The sequence below is a fragment of the Megalobrama amblycephala genome, linkage group LG21 (assembly GCF_018812025.1).
Source record: "Megalobrama amblycephala isolate DHTTF-2021 linkage group LG21, ASM1881202v1, whole genome shotgun sequence".
NCBI lineage: Eukaryota > Metazoa > Chordata > Actinopteri > Cypriniformes > Xenocyprididae > Megalobrama > Megalobrama amblycephala.
In genome coordinates, this window is record NC_063064.1 from 9,857,354 (window position 1) to 9,879,913 (window position 22,560).

Here is a 22,560-nt window from a genome sequence, read left to right on the forward strand (position 1 = left end):
AACCTTTCCACTGCAAACTATTCTTTCTTTAATTTTAATGCTTTTAATAGTTTTTAACCACAACCAAACTGCTACTAGTTCACCTGCTAATTACTACAATGATAATAAATCTACTACTAACAACTAATTGAACCTCAAGACATTAACTCACATTTAAATTGATGAATTTAACTTTTAATGAGTTTAACTTTACAAACAAATTCAACAAATGAAGTTGAATGAACCTCAAAATAAACTATTGATATACTAAAAAGTACAAAAAAAAATTCTGGTTGAAACATTAAAATTTAAACAAAAACTAGTGGTCAAAACTCTAGCAAATCTTGTAGGATATTGAACATTTTTATTACAATATGTGTGTGGATGTAAATAATTGGTTGTTGTTGTTTTTTATACCTCACATGAACTCAATTTGAAATGTTGTTTGCAGTATGTTTCGGGTGACGGGTGACAGGCGAAGGCCACAAGCTGAAAAGTACTGGTCTAACAATAAAGTTGTTCGATATCATACAAGTTTGGCTGGAGTTTTGACCTCTTTATAAGCAAAGTAGGTTGGAACAACTTGGAACATGGAAAAGGTAAATTTATACAAAAACCGCCATAACAACAATAACGACATATTGCGAGAGTTGGTAGTCTTCATATTATTTGAACTGCAAATTCCTTTTATAAGCTGTAATGCGGTTATATATGAAGAACTTCAAGTTCTTCCAGTCCCGGTTCTTTAGAGCTTCTGGTTCAGCCTTTAAACACTTCTCACAGTCACTCTTTGCTGGTACAGTACAAGATGTGATGAAATGCATCATGTGTCTTTCCACCGCCTGCACCTCTGTCTGCTGCCAGGGTTTTTTCCTCTGTGTAATTTTACCTGAAAATGGTCAGAAAATATTAGGATAAAGAATAGTGTGTGCTGGAATTCCATACTGAAGTTCTGAATCCTATATCAGTAATTATGTCATCATCTATAGTGCAAGTAAATTATTAAAATTGGATTTTATGTTTTGACAATTTTTTTTTTTTTTTTTTTTGACACACACTGCACAAGTATACAGAGGTTCCAGAGTTTGGCGCATACTAAGGACCATCCTGACATCATATATTTTCTTTTTTTTAAAAAGCAGGCTTAATATTCATTAGGGATGCATCAATACCATTTTTTAAGGACTGAGTACAAGTACGAATTTGTTTTTTCTTTTTCTGGTACTCACCGATATCGATAGCTATACATTTATTAATTTCTCTCTCTCTTTATTTTTTTTGGAGATGTTGCAGTTTTCCAAGCACAACACAGTGAGACTAATGAAGGACAGCTTTGTTATTATTACTCCAATGAAAAAAAGTTATATTTTTTATGTGCTTGTCATAAACTTAAAGAACAAAAATTTCAGTGTCCAATAACCTTCAAAGGGCATTATTATCAATATATATATATATATATACATATATAAAAATTGTCATACAAATGACAAAAAATACAACAAATACTATAGAGATACAAATTAAATAAACTTGTTTTTCAGATACAGTAGGTTTATTTACCATGTATACATTTATTTAACATCTTTTATTGTTTTATTAACATTAATGACAAATATTTAATTAGGCTATGGTCCCTTTAAGACCGAATCCATGGATACTGACACATATCCTGTTTTCACCCAAATGTTTACGTTGACTTAAGCCACAACCGACTGTATTTACATGAGATACTCCACACGATGGACATTTTGACAACTATGTGTGCATTTGACCATTCAGGCGCAAGGAGAACTGATCATGCACTGTCTGTGAGAACTGGGATCCGCCTATCCCGCCTTCACTAATCGATAACGAATGATTGAAAGCATACAGTTCGCAATGTGTGGGTTGTCATCATTAATTTTGAAGTATTTTCACACCTCTGAGGCTGACATTGTTTCTGCTGCTGCCGTCGGAGTCTCTGTGCACGGAAAATTCTGTCACGTCACATGAAGTATCGGTCTTTGGTTTCGGGGGTATTTTTACGAGTACAAGTACATGAGCTTGGTATCGGCCGATACTGGTACTGGTATCGGTATCTGTGCATCCCTAATATTCATTCTATTTTGGGTCCTGATTAGTAGACGACGAGCACATGAAGCTTTGTTGCCGTGTTGCTTATATTTATCAAGCAGTAAAAATGCCCCTTCCCATGCTCAAAACAAGGCATCTGTGGATGAGAGCCCAAAACAAGGACTGCTGGAATGACACATAGAATACTGTCTAACACTTGATGGCTGCTCTGTCAAGTCTTCATCATCAGTTAGGAACCTGGGTGGGCTCTTTGATAGCAATCTTTCATTTGAAAGCCACATTTCTAGCATAAATGTAAAATGTAAAACCGCATTCTTCCATCTTAAAAACATATCTAAACTACGACATATGCTCTTAATGACAAATGCGGAAGTTAGTTAATGCGTTCTAGCCTTGGAATAATCTATCCCAAGGCTAGATTATTTTAATGCTCTACTGGGTGGTTGCCCTGCACGCTTAATAAAACTCCAGCTGGTCCAAAACGGAGTTCTTACGAGAACCAGGAAGTATGACCATATTAGCCCGGTTCTGTCAACACTGCATTGGCTCCCTATTAAACATCACATACATTTTAAAATCTTACTAATTTCTTACAAAGCACTAAATGGTTTAGCACCCCAGTACTAGAGCGAGCTCATAACGAATTATAGTCCTTCACGTTTATTGCGATCTCAAAATTCTGGCCAGTTGATAATACCTAGAATATCAAAATCAACCGAAAGTGGTAGATCCTTCTCCTATTTGGCACCTAAACTTTGGAACAGTCTTCCTAGCATTCTTCAGGAAGCAGACACACTCTCAGTTTAAATATAGACTAAAAATGCCTCTCTTTAACCTGGCATACACAACACATTATCAGTTTATATTTTTTTTACATCCATTAAAAGCACTGTTAAATCATTTAGAAGACTGCATAAATTAGGTCACATGGAACCGGGAATACTTCTTATAACACCCAAAGTACTCGTTACATCATAAGAATGGCATCTATGCTAATATTAGTCTCTCTGTTTATCTCATGGTTTACCGTAGTCAGCTGGATCCGGGCCGTATCCAGATCAGATGGAGGACCTGCGCTTAGACACGACCACAACAAAATGTCAGCTAGATTGTGTCAACTATCCCCTGTGAAGGCCTCATCAACACGACAGCCAGTGGCACAGGCCCTCAACAAAACAGTTTCCATTCCGAGTCCAAGTTTGGGTTCCTTGCCACTGTTGCCTCTGGCTTGCTTAGTTGGGGACACTTGATATTCAACAATGTTTTTGATATGCCTGCACTAACATCATTGTACGCAAACTGAACGGAACTGGACGATGACATCACTGTCTTCTCCAGAGCTGCTGTATAGATAAATGAACTAAATTAATAACTAAACATTTTTTACAAAGGAATTAATTAGTACTGAATTTACTTAAGCTGGACAATGACACCATTTTCTTCTAGAGCTACTGTGCAGCCAGAATTATTTTCCTGTTACCACTGTAAAGCTGCTTTGACACAATCTGCAGTGCTATATAAATAAAGATGACTTGACTTGTCATACTGTGTTGTCTTAAAAAAAGAAATTGTTAAATCCGATCACTGTTGTGGGTTCACTTTTTATACATTCATTCATTTCCCAACATTTTTTATTAATTACATACCGTGGGTACGGAAAGTATTCAGACCCCCTTAAATTTTTCACTCTTGGTTATATTGTAGCCATTTGCTAAAATCATTTAAGTTAATTGTTTTTTCTCATTAATGTACACACAGCACCCCATATTGACAGAAAAACACAGAATTGTTGACATTTTTGCAGATTTATTAAAAAAGAAAAACTGAAATATCACATGGTCCTAAGTATTCAGACCCTTTGCTCAGTATTTAGTAGAAGCACCCTTTTGATCTAATACAGCCATGAGTCTTTTTGGAAAAGATGCAACAAGTTTTTCACACCTGGATTTGGGGATCCTCTGCCATTCCTCCTTGCAGATCCTCTCCAGTTCTGTCAGGTTGGATGGTAAACGTTGGTGGACAGCCAGTTTTACGTCTCTCCAGAGATGCTCAACTGGGTTTAAGTCAGGGCTCTGACTGGGCCATTGAAGAACAGTGACGGAGTTGTTGTGAAGCCACTCCTTCGTTATTTTAGCTGTGTGCTTAGGGTCATTGTCTTGTTGGAAGATAAACCTTCGGCCCATTCTGAGGTCCTGAGCACTCTGGAGAAGGTTTTCGTCCAGGATAACCCTGTACTTGGACGCATTCATCTTTCCCTCGATTGCAACCAGTCGTCCTGTCCCTGCAGCTGAAAAACACCCCCACAGCATGATGCTGCCACCACCATGCTTCACTGTTGGAACTGTATTAGACAGGTGATGAGCAGTGCCTGGTTTTCTCCACACATACCGCTTAGAATTAAGGCCAAAAAGTTCTATCTTGGTCTCATCAGACCAGAGAATCCTTCAGGTGTTTTTTTTTTAGCAAACTCCATGCGGGCTTTCATGTGTCTTGCACTGAGGAGAGGCTTCCGTCGGGCCACTTTGCCATAAAGCCCCGACTGGTGGAGGGCTGCAGTGATAGTTGACTTTCTACAACTTTCTCCCATCTCCCGACTGCATCTCTGGAGCTCAGCCACCGTGATCTTTGGGTTCTTCTTTACCTCTCTCACCAAGGCTCTTCTCCCCCGATTGCTCAGTTTGGCTGGGCGGCCAGCTCTAGGAAGGGTTCTGGTCAACCCAAACGTCTTCCATTTAAGGATTATGGAGACCACTGTGCTCTTAGGAACCTTAAGTGCAGCAGAAATTTTTTTGTAACCTTGGCCAGATCTGTGCCTTGCCACAATTCTGTCTCTGAGATCTTCAGGTGATTTGTCTCTGAGCTCTCCTCATGATTCTCATTTGCTCTGACATGCACTGTGAGCTGTAAGGTCTTATATAGACAGGTGTGTGGCTTTACTAATCAAGTCCAATCAGTATATTCAAACACAGCTGGACTCAAATGAAGGTGTAGAACCAACTCAAGGATGATCAGAAGAAATGGACAACACCTGAGTTAAATATATGAGTGTCACAGCAAAGGGTCTGAATACTTAGGACCATGTGATATATCAGTTTTTCTTTTTTAATAACTCTGCAAAAATGTCAACAATTCTGTGTTTTTCTGTCAATATGGGGTGCTGTGTGTACATTAATGAGGAACAAAAATGAACTTAAATGATTTTAGCAAATGGCTGCAATATAACAAAGAGTGAAAAATTTAAGGGGGTCTGAATACTTTCCGTACCCACTGTATATCCATCTTAGTTAAGACATTAACTCAGATATTTTGTTGTAAATTTAAAAGTAATCCGTTACTTGTTACTTGAAAAAGTAATTTGATTACGTTACTTGCTTTACCCCCGACACTAACCATAAATAACAGGTTGCGGATACAATACAAATGAATGGAGACAGCCATAACCAGCTACAGTTGATAAATAACTCTCTAATAAAATAACAATTTTAAAATAGCTCAGCATAACAAAAAAAAACTATGAAAAGAGCAAACTATATTTTGACAGTGATACAAACCATGAACAGTAGATGAACATTGTCCTTCCTGTATGCTCTTGTCTTCCTCATCACAGTTCAGAACTTTTTCTGTGGAAGTTAAACAAAGTACAGCTTAACAATGTGATTAAGCAAAAAGGAGTAGATGGTAAACACAGAAAAACTAACAAAAATGTAAAATAAAATAACACACCATCAGGATTGATCCCAATTTCATCCCAGTTCTTGCCATGGAACTCAGCTAATCTTCCTTGCTCAAGAGCCATTAGAACTTTGCTGATCTTGGCAAGTTGCAGGGTCTTCTCAGGGAGTCGATAGAACTCACCATGGATTATTATGTAATGTCCAAGAAAGTTGGCAAGTTGGTCCATCTCTGTGTCTGTCATATTCAGCACTGTTGAAAGGGTCGCGGCATGCTTTTGCAGTCTGGTAGATGTCAGTGACTTGGGAAACTTTGCACCACAAGCCTTTGCAAAGCCACGGAGGCAGTCTGACCGTTCGAAATACGTCATGGCTTCTGGTCTTGCAAACAAATAACCATTGTCTTTAAGAACCCCACACGCCTCTCTCTGCTGAACAAGCAGTTCTAAGGCACACAACATTTTTGGAGTCAGAAGAATTGGAACCGGCCAGCCATGGGTTCCCCTGGTGACAATCATTGAGAAGTGTCTGCAGAGTATTTTTTCCACTTCAGAGAGTGCCCAACCCACATCCACATTTGGATCAAAAGTGTCTCTTGATAAAAATGCAGACAAAGGCATGCTCGCTACCTCTCCTTCCCTGCGCCGGTTAAAGAGAATCACCTGGGCTAGACACACCTTCACCAGCTCCATCCAGGCTTTAGTAGAGGGACTTTCAGAGAGTAATTTGTACCACTTATCTTGTACTTGACTGAGATGTGTATGCATTTTTTGAACATCTTCAGTAAAGAGAATAAGAGTGGGTACATTACTCTTTGCGTCCCTCATGTTCCTCAATGCTGTAGCCGAGATCAGCTCGTTCCACTTCTCCTCATGGATGTCTTGAAACTCACTGGCATTCTTCACAAGTTCTTTGTTGTTTGAGAGTAAACCCTGAGCTTTTAAGACTTTGTTTATTTTAACCAGAGAATTTCCAAGCTTGTTGGCAAGTGTTGGAAGCAAGAACTTGTCGGTTTCAATGTTATACCCACATGTATGCTTGACAGCTTTGACAATCTCCATGTACTTCTTTGGATTTACACAATCTTTCATTGTTTTTAGGGAGGTAACCTTCCTAGCATTGTAAAGCAGCCTTCCCAACTGTCGGATCTTCTCTCGCACATACTGTTTATTCTTGGCTGATATCCCGCCTTTGTTTAACAAGTGCTGCCCAAAATCAATAATTACTTTGTCGTTTTTTATAATTTCTGTGATTGGGTCAAGATTCATGGTAGTGATTACTCCCCACAGTTGTTTAGATATGTTTGAAGGCACAGGCCCTGTGTATCTACACAAAGCCTGAACACGGTATTTTCCTGGTTTGGGGGTGAATGATTGAGGTTTAAGTCTACAAGAGCGCAGATGTCGCCACAGGAGCTTTCTTATAAAAAGCCCTTGACAGTATACACAGTGCATGAAATCCTCTACTTGCGCTTCTTTAGGTGGCCGTTTCAATGGCACTAGTTCCCCCTTTCCTGATTTCAAAACAGCAGCATTGTGAGCATAGTTTCCTCTGTTGCGAATATAATCTAGCAGTTTTCTTCTCTCCTTGGATCCCTTTGGAAAGCTTAGAGCTTTAGCCACATCAGGTTTTTTTTCATGCAAACCTTCTAGATGCCTTGCCATCTTAGCGTAAGGCTTACGGCAATACAAGCAGTAATGCCTCTTGTCGTACACTCTACTGCCACCTATTTTATGGTATGCACTAACAACTACACCGTCTTTTGTGTCTTGACTGGAGCAGGGTTCTTCTGCTGTTCCAGATGCTTCAGATGTAAGGCTATGCCTATCAAAGGTCATTTTGTCTGACGTTGTCTCACAGACAGGGGAACTCGTTGAGCCAGACTCATCAACATTCATTTCGTCAAGAAGCTGAAGTTTTGCCTGGTCTGATATAAGGTTATCATCACTGTCACTTTCAGAAAAGATATCTGAAATGTAAGAATCTGAACTCTCTGATATAGAATCGTAGAGTTCATCGGAATCTTGAAGATCCATGTCTTTCATCTAAAATCAAACAAACAAACAAACAAACAAACAAACAAACATCATCAAACTAAAGGAGATGCAAATTTGATGGTTCACTTATGAATATAATTCACTGATAATGAGAATAAATGCTGTTTGCAGCCCTAAGCATAATCAAGCAAAATGGCATTTTTGAGTTTCTTGTTCCAGTCCATCTCAGTCTTGGTACAAAAATCTTATTTTCATTTCTGAACTGTCACAATCTGTAAACAAATATTTCATCCAATTTTTTACAGTTTTTCCTCTGAAATTAGAGCTGCACGATTAATCATTAAAAGATCGCAATCTCGATTGAAACACCAAAATGATCTTATTCCTAAATAACAACGATTCAGCTATGGCTATTAAACATTTGACTAGAGCTGCATGATTCTGGATAAATTAAGAATCAAAATTTTTTGTTTAAAATAGAGATAATGATTCTCTCATGATTCTAAATCAGGGGTGTCCAAGCTCGGTCCTGGACTCAGTTAGTTTAGCTCCAACTTGCCTCAACATACCTGTATGGAAGTTTCTAATATGCCTAATTAGACCTTGTTTATCTGATCAGGTGTGTTTAATTGGGGTTGGAGCTAAACTCTGCAGGACAGTGGCCCTCCAGGACCAAGTTTGGACACCCCTTTTCTAAATAGACAACTAACCAAAATACATTTTGCTTCTGACAACATGCTAATTGCTGCAGTCTATTTAAAAATATTTTATTTAATTTATTTGTTTTTTTTAAATCCGTTTGAATGAATGATTCAATGACATTGTTACACCAGTAGGTGGCGACAAGTGACTGTTAAAAATGTATTTGTCATTGAATCATTCACTGAAGAGTTTTGTTCAAAAACACTGATTCATCCAGTAATAAAGCAATTGAAATCTTTGAGCGAGTCATTGAATCATTCATTCAAATCAATCTGTTAAAAATAATAATTCAATTGAATGAAATTTGTTTTAATTAGTCTGCAGCAATTAACATTTTGACAAAACCTCTAGTAAATTACATAATTTTGTTTACTTGTCTATTCATAAATCATTAGGGACCATTTACACGACACCAATATCTAAAACGAACTTTTTATGCATTTTGGGTGGATTTCAGAGTGCAAATTAAAAAAAAAAAAACGATACCATTATCGTCTCTGTGTAAACTACAAAAATGCAAATTTGTGAAAACGGTGACGTTAGACGCATGCGTGCTACTTGTTCAGTCTATGTTCACGTAGTGTTTCTTTACAAAGTGACATCGCCATCTACTGGCCTGGCAGCAGAATAGAGCATTTTTAGTCATTTCCATGGATCCGTGGAATGGGGATTGTTTTGACAACGTTGTCATCTGTATGAGAAAAATGAAAAAGGAAAAACTCTTCTGTTATTAGTACATCATTGTCATGTAACCGTACCCTTAATATTGATCTATTTTGGGTCCTGATTTAGTAGACGAGCACATGAAGCAATTTTTGCTGTGCTACTTATATTTATCAAGCAGTAAAAATGGCCGTTCTTGCACCCAAAACAAGTCGTCTGTGGATGAGAGTCCGGAGCTGGGTCGGCATTGTCCCTCAGCACTTCACAGATGATGAGTGGAATGAGAATTTTAGAATGACACGACAGTCATTTATTATACATTATTCAACAACAACAGCAGCTTTTTCTGTGCATCATGCAGCATTTCTATGCCACTGTAAATGCCAGAACTTTCCAGTTTCGGTTTCAATCCGATCAAATGTTTACAGGTACTATTGAATGGATTAGAAAAGATTTAAACCACCCCTTACAATCTGAATTAAATTTAAATTTTTAATTTCGAAACCCACCTTAAAAAAATATCTTTTTGTTTCTTGTTTCTCTGACCTCTTACTGTATGATGTTATGTGTTATGTATTATGTATTTTATGTTTTCATATTGTTTTTCTGTCTGCTGTCATATTTATGTTTCAAATTTGTAAAGCAACCTTGAGTTCGCAGAAAGGCGCTACATAAAATAAACTTATTATTATTTACCTGGCCAATTCATTCTGACTTTTTATTCCCACAGTGCTACTAGTCCGATTATAAATGTATTATTAGGGCCCATGTAAACTCTGTGAGGAAGTTGTAAAGCCCAAAGTATAGTTCACTTTTTACGCATACGCGAGGGTTAGTGTACAGATTTTGACCGTTCAAGTGCAAAAAGACACGAAAGAGAGCTCAGGGATTGACACACTTATTGTGGAACTATTATAGTTTTTGTTTAAAATTTTGATTAAATTTGATTTTTAGTTTTTCTGCTTTCATTGTAATTTAAAGTTAAAAGTTGTAATAATTTGTGTTTGTCTTTTAGTTTTTGCTTTTAAATGTCTATATAGCTATTTTATATAGTTATTTTAGTACATCAGGTTAAGCTAAAGCTTGGAAACTAAAATAATAATAATTTATTTTATTTTATTTCAGTTAACGTTTATTTCAAGTAATGAAGATTTGTTATGGTTTTAGGTTTTGTTAACTAAAATAACCCTTATACTTGTAAAATATATAGAATGTGTCAAATATTGTTCTAAGTCTTTCCGTCCTGTGACAAGATACAGTAGTTTACAATGAATTAAATAGAAATTAAATTAAACAGTTTATTGTGTAAACAAAATAACAATAATGACCAGGAAAAAATAATTATAAACCATCCCGCATACACCGTGACTCTTATTCTGAAACACTGTAGCAGGCTGCTTACTTAAGTTCAGATGAGGGAGATAAAATATGCATTTTTACAACCATCTAAAACATATTACCATATAAACATTGTGTAGTAAACATTGTCATAATTCATCGCTTATAAGCAATCGTTTGGCATAAATGTGCACTATTCATTGATCGCTTTTTCCTGCGTTACACTTCAAATGTCCACGTCTCCCACACAGGACAGCAGTCATGACTGGATATCTTCCCAAATCGTTCCTCTCATCTCGTTCCTATCATTTTCGTCTCATTTTTATTCGTTGATGTAAATGAGAGTAGATTTTAGTAATAGTTTTAGTGATTCAAAACGCAATTTTATGTAATCATCGTCTCATTTTCTTCCGTGAAAATATGTAAACAAAATTAACACTGGCCTATACCCAGGGCTTAAGTGTCCAGAATACAGGAACAATAGGCTAAATCAAAGTTCCTTTAGTCATTTCACTCGGCGGCCATCTTTGGAACGCCTCTCGAGCATCCAAGTGCAGCTCCTATCTCTTTGAATGGGGAAACATCAAATTCTTCAAAGCTGTTTGCCAAGCTTTCGATTAAATTACATATTTGAAATCACCAATGAAATCTGACAAGAACTGTCTCATAAATTTTGTTACTAAACGCTCAAATTATGACAAAAAACGACATTTTTCAGGCTGGATCAACCTAATGCGCATGCACAGTCCTAAATGCGCGTCTCTTGTTCCTCATTTCGGTGGCGAGCATCTGACTGTTTCTATAGAAACCGGAGCTTCTAAGGGCCGCTGCAGTGACGCGATAACTTTATCAGTCGGCGATTGGCTCTTACAAACCCGATTCCAAAAAAGTTGGGACACTGTACAAATTGTGAATAAAAACAGAATGCAATGATGTGGAAGTTTAAAATTTCAATATTTTATTCAGAATACAACATAGATGACATATCAAATGTTTAAACTGAGAAAATGTATCATTTTAAGGGAAAAATAAGTTGATTTTAAATTTCATGGCATCAACACATCTCAAAAAAGTTGGGACAAGGCCATGTTTACCACTGTGTGGCATCCCCTCTTCTTTTTATAACAGTCTGCAAACGTCTGGGGACTGAGGAGACAAGTTGCTCAAGTTTAGGAATAGGAATGTTGTCCCATTTTTGTCTAAAACAGGCTTCTAGTTGCCCAGCTGTCTTAGGTCTTCTTTGTCGCATCTTCCTCTTTATGATGCGCCAAATGTTTTCTATGGTTTTCCGGCCTTCACCCTTACGCATGATGTTGTAATTGATGCAGATGTCAGGGATGGACAACTGTTGGAGGGCCAGTGTCCTGCATTCTCTGAAAAAACTCTTTATAACTTTCTACTAATCCTAAAGACCTTGGTTAGCTGGTTCAGGTGTGTTTGATTAGGGTTGGAGCAAACTCTGTGGACACTGGCCCTCCAGGACCGGAGTGTCCATCCCTGATATGTGGTCTGGCATTGTCTTTGGAAAATGCAAGGTCTTCCCTGAAAGAGACGACGTCTGGATGGGATCATATGTTGTTCAAACTTGGATTACCTTTCAGCATTGATGGTGCTTTCCAGAGTGTAAGCTGCCCATGCCACACGCACTCATGCAACCCCATACCATCAGAGATGCAGGCTTCTGAACTGAGCGCTGATAACAACTTTGGTTGTCCTTGTCCTCTTTAGTCCAGATACATGGCGTCCCAGTTTTCCAAAAAGAACTTCAAATTTTGATTCATCTGCACAGAACAGTTTTCCACTTTGCCACAGTCCATTTTAAATTAGCCTTGGCCCAAGAAAACGCCTGCGCTTCTGGTCATGTTTAGATATGGCTTATTTTTGACTATAGAGTTTTAGCCGGCAACGGCGAATGCCGGTGGATTGTGTTCACCGACAATGTTTTCTGGAAGTATTCCTGACCCATTTGTGATTTCCATTACAGAGATTCCTGATGTGATGCAGTGCCGTCTAAGGGCCTGAAAATCTGGGCTCCAGAGGTTTTCCGGCCTTGACCCTTACGCACAGAGATTGTTCCAGATTCTTGAATTTTGCATATATTATGCCTGTAGATGATGATAACTTCAAACTCTTTGCATTTTTTCTGAGAAACTCCTTTCTGATATTGCCACTATTTTTCGCTGCACATTGGGGGAATTGGTGATCCTCTGCCCATCTTGACTTCTGAGAGACACTGCCACTCTGAGAGGCTCTTTTTAAATCATGTTGCCAATTGACCTAATAAGTTGAAAATTGGTCCTCCAGCTGTTCCTTATATGTATATTTAACTTTTCCGGCCTCTTATTGCTACCTGTCCCAACTTTTTTGGAATGTGTAGCTCTCATGAAATCCAAAATGAGCCAATATTTGGCATGACATTTCAAAATGTCTCACTTTCAACATTTGATATGTTATCTATATTCTAATGTGAATACAATACAGGTTTATGAGATTTGTAAATTATTATTACATTCCTTTTTTATTCCCTATTTGTACAGTGTCCCAACTTTTTTGGAATCTGGTTTGTATTTAGAAGGCGGCCATATTGCACGTTGCACTTTCCCCCATTCATAATAATACAAGTGACGTGTCTTGTGTTATTCTATAGTCTTTGGCTAAACACACAGTTACTTCCTGGTTGTCGTTAAGCCAGCTCGGGCATTTCCGGTGAACTGTTAGCTGTTCATTCTGTACTCGCTGTACATTGACACAAAACCATCAGTGGTTGACTTTTTAATGTTGTATGTATTCATATATTAATGCAGTTAACACATTTACCTAATTTGCCAATAAACCAGTTTTACTTGATTGCAATAAAGACGAAGCTATTGGGACCATTTAAGAAAATGCCGTGTCTGTAATTAGACACGCACACGCATTTTTTTCCTCAGCACTTCAAATGTTATTTTTTATTGTGATGACCACAAACATTATTTGTTCATCCTTCTGAGATTGTCGCCATTGTAAAACCGAACGTTTAAAAATGTAGGAAATTCATAGTCTGGCTATCACCAGACCAAGCTCAATTTAAAATTGAACATTGGTCTGGGGAGTTTGCTATGTATTTCCTACTGCACAAGAGGCGTGATCAACAAGCATTAGTCACGCAATTGGATAGTCCTTCAACCAATCAGATCAACGTTCCGGGTGACGTACTTTGCAGAGCGATGCGAAAAATCCACACAGGTTTACCGTGTCTCAATCAGCATCGAGCGATTTTTGCAGGTTGTGCAAAAAAACATGAAAGTGATCGGTATTTACACCCACTCGAGCAATTTGTTTGCTAACTAAAGAAGTCATTCAGCATTGTCGAGAGTTTAAAAGGCGACTCTGATACTGTTCTGGTTCAGTGTAAATGAACGCGGAATATAGCCGCCCTAAACTACGTCATTGTCATGACAACCAAAAAGAATTCCAGTCAGCTCAGGCGGCGCGAGATTCAAGAAGCAGGGAGATGAAACATATAGAGCAAATAATAAAAATATTGTCTACCATCAAGGGGCATTGAAGTAAAAGAGTCCTGTACTCACATCGTGAAGCAAACCACCAAAATAACAGCAGAGAATCATTGTGTGTCATTAATCGCTATTTGTAATCTTCCTATGAAGAGACTGCTACATTTCTCTCAGATAAGGTAAATGCTTAACACAATCGGCGTCACTTTGATTGTGCATTGTTATTTTGGAGTGACAGTCGTGCGAGAGACAGGTAGATCAGATAGAGTTTGAAAAGCTGCTTGCCGTCACTTCTCTATCGTCATCGTGTTATACTCCACCAATAGCAGGCAAGGTGGATAAGCCCGTCTGTGATTGGTTCCCGCAAAAGTGTAACAGCGCAGCAGAAGTGAATGCACGGGTTTCCAGACTGAGTTGCCGAGCGAAATCAAATCGCCGGCAGATCAGGCTGGGTTTACCCAGACTAGGAAATTCAACATTTGACAGAAAACACTTATTTAAAAATAAAAAAGACAATAATTACCACTTTAACCAGCAGGTGGCGGCAGAGTAGCATTTATTTGCGCATATATCAGCCATTTCCTCTAATCGTTTTTCACTTTGTTTCTGACTAAATATTAAACATTATAAATTAACTAGGTTTAAAAATACATTTTGTCAATGTGAGTATGAAATACTCAAAAAAATCTCAAGAAAAACAATAACTTTTCTTGTGAATGAATGACACAGAAAGCGAGCACCACACTTTTATAATCACAGCAGCTGTCAGTCAGTGCAGCACAAGATCAATGATTTCAGCACACTTGTAAAAACACATTTTATTAATATAACTAAATTGCACAATAAATATTTAATTTCTGATGCTTTTGTCCCACATAAAAGTGTGAAAACTGATGGTCGAATTGAATTTAGTCGAGGAGGAACATTGAGATACGTCTTTATTTATTTATTTGTTATGCTGTCTTACATTTGAATAACTAAATTAATGCTATGCCTGACTATTTAAGTGACTATATTCTGATTATAAACTAAGTATTACACTATTGATGCTCAACACACCAGCAAATGAGATCTCACCAGAAGTTTTCGAGCTGGCTTATATTAATGCGAAAGAAAAAAAAAAAAAAGGTTAAAATCAGCCCTAAATATTCCACAAGCGCTAACCTCCTGGATACATAACATTAACATAGGTGTACTAATTTACACTACATTACCAATTATCTATCTACCAATTAACTACATCATCAAAATAAACTAAACAGTAAAATAAAAAATAAAAAACATGACAAAGAGAGACTAGAATTAATCTTCAGTGATGAACATGAATGTACCTGGTGAGGAGAGTTGTTTGGACCAGTAGCATCATCCATCTGTTAAAAAATAAATAAATAAATAAAATAATAATATATATATATATATATATATATATATATATATATATATATATATATATATATATATATATATATTATGACAGAATTCAAAATTATTTTTATTAGGCTGTCTATTCCAAATAAACGGTATGATTTTATTATTATTATTATGATCAATATCATTATTTTTATTTTTTTTTTACTGGATGCCTGGTTTGGCACAATGTACCTTTTTCTATTGCGCACATCCATCTGAGCCTTAAAATTGAAGGACTTGCTAAAATCACTAGCATTTAGGCTAAATTACAAATATGAAATCCTCCTAGACAGTCTCATTTATCAACGCGCGGTTCGACCTTCGCCTCCTATGAAGGATGCTGCCTTCGAATTGGGACGCGCGCACACACACACACACACACACACACACATTTAACGCAAAAACATGAGGAAAAAAAGAAACATTTGTGAAATATAAAAACAGGAATGCAAACTTGGATTAGAAAAGAGGACACGGTAGGACAGACACAAAAATCATAGATATGGATGCCCAAATTTGGTTAAAACACGAGACAAAGATTGCATGACAGCACTACAAAAACACAACAAAGTGAAAGAGTGTCTTTCTGTCTATTCGTTTCTATCAGTCTATTCGTTGTCTTATTACTTTGCTCTTTATGATGAGGGGTAATTTAACTGTAACCTCGGACAAGATAAATAAAGATTTAACAAACGGGTTGTTGTCTTACTTCCAAGCCCCGGTGAATAATTCACAAGTTTCACCCCTCAATTTAATAAAGTTTAATAAAGCAGTCTTCTCTCTGCCCCCTAAAACACATGGAAACGCCACAGCATAGTTTATAGTTCTGCCCCACACCACCGAACAAATGCAGCCGAACAAATGCAGCCGAGCAAATGCAATGGCTCAGCTAACAACCACATTTTTAGTTTTTAAAAAAGCCCCTTGGTTTTATTTTTAACATTTGTCTCGCTAGCTATTTGACTAGGTTAAAACACAATACTTACATATAAAGGTGTAATTAGTGATGGACGCTATCGAAACACTCGTGAAGCTTCGAAACCTGCGAATCGTTTGTTTTGAACCAGTGATTCGGAGCGCGTATCACGTGATTACAGTAAACGAGGCTTCGTTGCGTCATAACTGTTTCAAAATTTCAGTGGTTCGCCGCTAGGGGTCGATGATCTCTTTGGCTTTGAACCGCTTTGAACCCATGAACCAGTGTCTTTTACTTTTTTTACCTGATCTCAGATTTAAACAATCAAACAACAACAACAAAAAAAGTAAACTTTTGATGACACATTTGCATAATAAAAGGTTAAAGTAGACTCTCATTGGCCTGATTAAACAAGATCTCCATAAAACAAACAAAAACAAGCCCTATAATTTAATAAATATTATAAAGACACTTCATATATAATGGTATTAGATGATTTGTTGATTGCATTTAAATACACTTTCAATAAAACATTTGCAACAGGTTTGTGAAAGGTGTTTTTATTCATGGTTTTGCTTAGTTTTCGTTGCATTTACACTGTTCTGACCAGCGTGTGGCGTTTCGAACGCTTCGAACCAGTGAATCATTTTGAAGCAATTGATTCAATTCGAAAAGATTTGTTTCTCCCATGACTAGCCTGGGCGGAGTAAACACGGATATTTATGAGTTTCCTGTTCTGTGTTAAAGCCAGCGCCACTGAAAATATCACACTGTCAGCGTAGAAAGAAGTTAAACTTGTAATATAATTGTTCATCAGTATACAACGATTTATATAATGTGTTTTGTTTTATGATTGATATAATGATTTACAGTCATTGATTTGCCAGAGGTGTCTGATAGACTAAACTCCAAGTAATGAGCCAACAGTATTTTTATTATAGCCTTTGCTTGTTTTATCTTCAGTCTTTATGTGTCGTTTGATAATTTCTTTGCCAAAATCTGCTGTGGCATAATAAAGTATGATAGACTGTGACATTCCTTAGCCTATTAATTGCTTTTTTCCAGTTGGTAAATCGTTCCAAACAGCTTTTAATCATGTTGGTTAAGCTGTGAAATCATCAACCCTGTAGTACTTTCACAATGAATTTTAGTTCATTTCTACAAAATGAAATTTGTGTACATTAATACACTTATAATGTTGTTACATTATTTGTTAATTGCACCTAATACACTTTCAGTAAAACATTTGCAACTGGTTTGTGCAAATGGTTATTCAAAGTGGATATTCAAAAATGTGAATTTGAAGGCATGGCATGTAATTAGCAAAAATAATTTGTGATTTAAACACATAGGCCTATAGACACAAACAGTCTACATATGGTCTTGGCATCCTGTTCTTGGCAAATGAAAATAGTTTCTGCTCATTATTTTTGCTAATTACAATTGTAAACCAATTGCACAAACCAGTTGCAAACATTTGATTGAAAGTGCATTACACGCAATCTACACAAAGAAGGGCTTTCTCTATCCAGCCTTTTTTTCCTTGTCTCAAGAAATACACACAAAACCACTAAAACGGACTCAAAACGATGTAGTATACATGCCAGATCAGTATGTGGCGCTGTAATTCTGCCACAGAAATACACTAAAAATGGAGAATAAAACTTGGAGCATGAGCATAAACCTTGCGCTCTGTATACAAACTTTAGTAAAGCTTAGAAATAAAGCATTATTTTAGTAAAGGCTCAGTAGCTTCTGCGGCACGAACACAAGCATGTAGTCCGCTATTGTGGTTGTTGTTGCTGATACGTGATGAAGCGGTGTCTGACTGTCGAGGCGTGGGGTGATGACATCATCATTTCGCATCGTTTCTCCCCTCAAAATGTCAGAGGTAGTACTTTTCAGGAACTTTCGGGAATGGGACTTGGGCGCTGAACATGCTGATTGGTTGAGTTCACGCAGCATTTTATTTCAACCACCATTCAAGTCTGTTGAGGTGCGAGAAGTAAGAGTTGTTTGCTATTCGAATTGTCAATGGAGTTTAAAAATACAACCGATGGAGCGACGACGAGCTTCAGGGTTTATTAAGCTTAAATGCAGAGGACGAAATCCAGCAGGAACTGGAAAGTCGCTCGCAGTCCTGCGTCACCGGACTTATCGGACAAATTGTTCCTGGAAATTTTGGTGGAAACAAGGCTTTACATTTAATAATTTAGCAGACACTTTTATCCAAAGCTACTTACAAATGAGGAGAACAACGGAAGCAATAGAAGTTTGACAGTACATACTGGAAGCCCTACTAAGAGAGCATTACAAAAGTCTAGTCTGGATAGAACAAGAGCTTGGACAAGGAGTTGTGTAGCAAGCTCTGATAGGAAGGGCCTGATCCTCCTAATGTTGTAGATGGCAAATCTGCTGGACTGGGCAGTTCTAGCAATGTGGTCTGTGAAGTTTGGCTGGAGATGGAGAAGAGAAGTGGTCCAAGCACTGAGCCCTGAGGCACCCCAGTAGCTAGATGTTGTGACTTATACACCTCACCCCTCCACCACACCCTAAAGGACCTACCTGAGAGGTAAGACTTGAACCACTGGAGTGCTGTTCCTGAGATTTCCTTTGTCACAAGGATTGACTGGAGGATCTGGTGGTTAACTGTGTCAAAAGCAGCAGACAGATCCAGCAAGATGAGTACTGAGGATTTGGAAGCTGCTCTTGCCAGTCTCAGAGTTTCAATAACCGAGAGCAAGGCAGTCTCAGTTGAGTGGCCACTTTTGAAACCGGACTGGTTGTTGTCCAGGAGGTTGTTCTGTGTAAGAAAGGTAGAAACTGACTTGTTCAAGTATTTTAGCAATGAATGGAAGAAGTGCTGGATTTAGAGTTGGTTTTTTAAAGGGATAGTTCACCCAAAAATGAAAATTCTGTAATTTATTACTCACCCTCATACCGTTCCACACCCGTAAGACCTTCGTTCATCTTCGGAACACAAATTAAGATATTTTTGATGAAATCCGAGAGGTCTCTGACTCCCCCATAGAAAGCAATTATTAAATTACCACTGTCAAGGCCCAGAAAGCTTCTAAAGACATCGTTAAAATAGTCCATGTGACTGCAGTGGTTCAACCTTAATGTTATGCAGTGATGAGAATACTTTTTATGCAAAAAAAAAAAGAAGACAATTCAACAATCTCTTCTTGTCCATGTCAGTCTCCTACGCAGTTGACGTAAGCACAATGCAGCACTTCTGTGTTTACCTCAGAACGCCGGCACCAATATTATTACCGTTTAACTACGGTTGATGCTCTGAGCAGCCATATTGGATTCTGAAGTCAGGGTTGTTGAACTTCCTTGAGTTTCCCAATCGCAACTCTGAATTGAAGGGGGTTCCATTTAAAAGTTCCTACTGGGAACTTGGGATTTTCCACTTCTGAGGAAAGAAGGAACACACCACACTGCATCAAGTCAATGTGTGCAATTTGTACTTGTTTCATTTTTCAAGTTTTCGATTGTATCTAGTTTCAGAGGATGAAGAGGTTGCACTTTATAGTATTTGGTGTCTTTAACTACTACTGTGCCTACATGAAAAAATGTTGATGTTGTATTGTAACAGTTTTGCTGCTATTGAGGTGGATATGGTTATGGTTAGGTTTAAGGGTTGGTTAAGGGGTAAGGAAAGGGTCAACATTGTAATTATAGATATACAGAAATGAATTACATGCAGTATAAAAACATGTATGTACACACTAAGTGCAGTGCATCAAATGTTTGCAAATTTAAATGTTTATACATAGAAAAGACAGTTAATATAAAGTATTACCTAAGAAGAATATGACCATCTGTTCTAAATCACTTACTGTGGCATCCAGGAAGGCAACAAGGTAACAGTATGTTTTTTGGGGCAGCTGCAGAATTCTTCCACCTGGCCCTAAGTAACCCAGAGATTAAGAGCTGACACACACAAACACCATTTATCTTCAGTCATTTACTCTGTAAGTTTCATTTAAGTGTCTTTCTGTTTTTATTTCTCCAGATAAGGAGCTTGTTCACTGTACACACTGGTGTCAGTCGCTTTGCTACACTTGTTATGGCTTAACCTGTTAACTGCCACCCCCTTTTTGAGCATTGATCTGAACTTATATGTTGTAACTAAATGCTTTGGAATAGAGCTAAAGTTGGTCTATTTTTAAAGAAGACACTCAGCAGATTATTGCAGAATTCATTAAAGCATAATTTTGTTAAAAAGGTTTGTTTACTGTAAAGCAAATGTACTGAACTAAACTTTTATTTTATACAAAATATATTTTACGAAATAATTTGTACTCTAAAATTGCTAGAAAATCAAAGTCATATGTCAAGTTGATATCACAAAACTTGAGCCCGCTAAAAGGTTTTAAAGTACAGTTTCCATTGTACCATAATGTACCATTTCAAAATGTTTTTCAGAATGAATTTTGAATGTTTAAGCTTTCGAATGATACCTAATTTATATATATATATACCAATCAGGCATAACATTATGACCGCCTTCCTAATATTGTGTTGGTCTCCCTATTGCTGCCAAAACAGCCAAGGTGAAAAGAAAATTACATTTCTATAATGTACTTAAAGTGCTCTATTTTCGTGCACTAATTTTGTACTTAATATACTAAAAATTCTTCTTTAGTACTTCTTTAGATAATCTTAAGAACATCTAAGTGTACTCAACTGTGCTATTTTGAGACACCATGAAATATGAACTGCTATTTTGAGACACCATGAAATATGAACTAAATGTCCTTTTAATATACCATCTCTGTATTTAAAAAAATATATTTAGATACTTATAGTACATTTGAACCCATAGTGTACTACAAGTGGTATCTAAATATATATTTTTAAATCCAGAGATAGTAGGTGGTGGTACATGTCAAAGTAACATCCACATGGATGGCAGGACCCAAGGTTTCCCAGCAGAATATTGCCCGAAGCATCACACTACCTCCGCCGGCTTGCCTTCTTCCCATAGTGCATCCTGGTGCCATGTGTTCCCCAGGTAAGAGACGCACACGGCCATCCATGTGATGTAAAAGAAAACGTGATTCATCAGACCAGGCCACCTTCTTCCATTGCTCCGTGGTCCAGTTCTGATGCCCACTGTTGGCTCTTTTGGCAGTGGACAGGGGTCAGCATGGGCACCCTGACTGGTCTGCGGCTATGCAGCTCCATACGCAACAAACTGATGCACTGTGTATTCTGACACCTTTCTATCAGAACTAGCATTAACTTCTTGAGCAATTTGAGCTACAGGAGCTCGTCTGTTGGATCGGACCACACGGTCCAGCCTTCACTCCCCACGTGAATCAATGAGCCTCGCCTCGCCGGTTCACCACTGTTCCTTCCTTGGAGCACTTTTGATAGATACTGACCACTGCAGACCGGGAACACCCCACAAGAGCTGCAGTTTTGGAGATGCTCTGATCCAGTCGTCTAGCATCACAATTTGGCCCTTGTCAAACTCTCTCAAATCCTTACGCTTGCCCATTTTTCCTGCTTCTCACACATCAACTTTGAGGACAAAATGTTCACTTGCTGCCTAATATATCTCACCCACTAACAGGTGCCGTGATGAAAAGATAATTAGTGTTATTCACTTCACAGTCAGTGCTCATAATGTTATGCCTGATTGGTGTACATACTGACAGCTATCTCATGGTCTATCACAATATTAATGTTACACCAGCCATAAATTATGAGATGCAAACATAAATCAAGAGGAGACTAATTTACCCCAACCCAGGGTTCTTGTGCAGCTGATTAACCTTAACTTGACTCTTGACTCTATCCACTGAAGCTGCAAAATCTTGCTAGGCTATGGACATTAGACATGGAAAACAGAAGTACACCTGTACCATTATACAGTACTAGTAGTGAGTGTCAACTGAGTATAAATGAATGCGAAAAAATTGGTGTCTCAAATTAAATCTCAAATTATGCCACCTGCCATGCTTGCTCTCAGGCATTGAGTTCTGGATACACACACCAAGATTAATTACTCCAGAGGAATAATTCACTGTCACTGTCCCAAGCCTTTCACCAGTCATTTTACTATGCTGAGCCAAAAGCAGACCAGAAAAAATATAATAAAACTTAAACCTTCCATGCATTTTGTATTAAAAGTTGTCATCTCTCAAGACGAGATCAGATGAAGAAGATCTGGCATTAGTCATTGATCTAAGATGATGATGACTGCATTTTTGTTAGTTGTAGATGTTGTTTTTCTTTGATTGTATTTTTGGAAGATGTTTTACAATATGGCTGATAAGCATTCTGACAAAAGCAGCATG

At 37.7% G+C, this 22,560-nt stretch overlaps 1 protein-coding gene across 2 annotated transcripts in view; it reads right to left on the reverse strand.

Annotated features, from left to right (window-relative positions):
• Window positions 1-16,382, reverse strand: part of LOC125256395 — a 42,221-nt gene extending 25,839 nt beyond the window's left edge. The window contains exons 1-4 of one of the 2 annotated variants that reach the window (XM_048172376.1): window positions 16,314-16,382; window positions 5,776-7,768; window positions 5,604-5,672; window positions 664-868 (exon numbers count right to left, since the gene is read on the reverse strand). In XM_048172376.1, coding sequence (XP_048028333.1) covers window positions 664-868; window positions 5,604-5,672; window positions 5,776-7,768 — 2,267 coding nt within the window. In that variant the 5' untranslated portion in view covers window positions 16,314-16,382. Of the gene's footprint in view, window positions 1-663; window positions 869-5,603; window positions 5,673-5,775; window positions 7,769-15,248; window positions 15,300-16,313 lie in introns of those variants that run through there. The other variant, XM_048172375.1, reaches the window with a different exon arrangement.
• Between the last annotated feature and the right edge of the window lie 6,178 nt (window positions 16,383-22,560).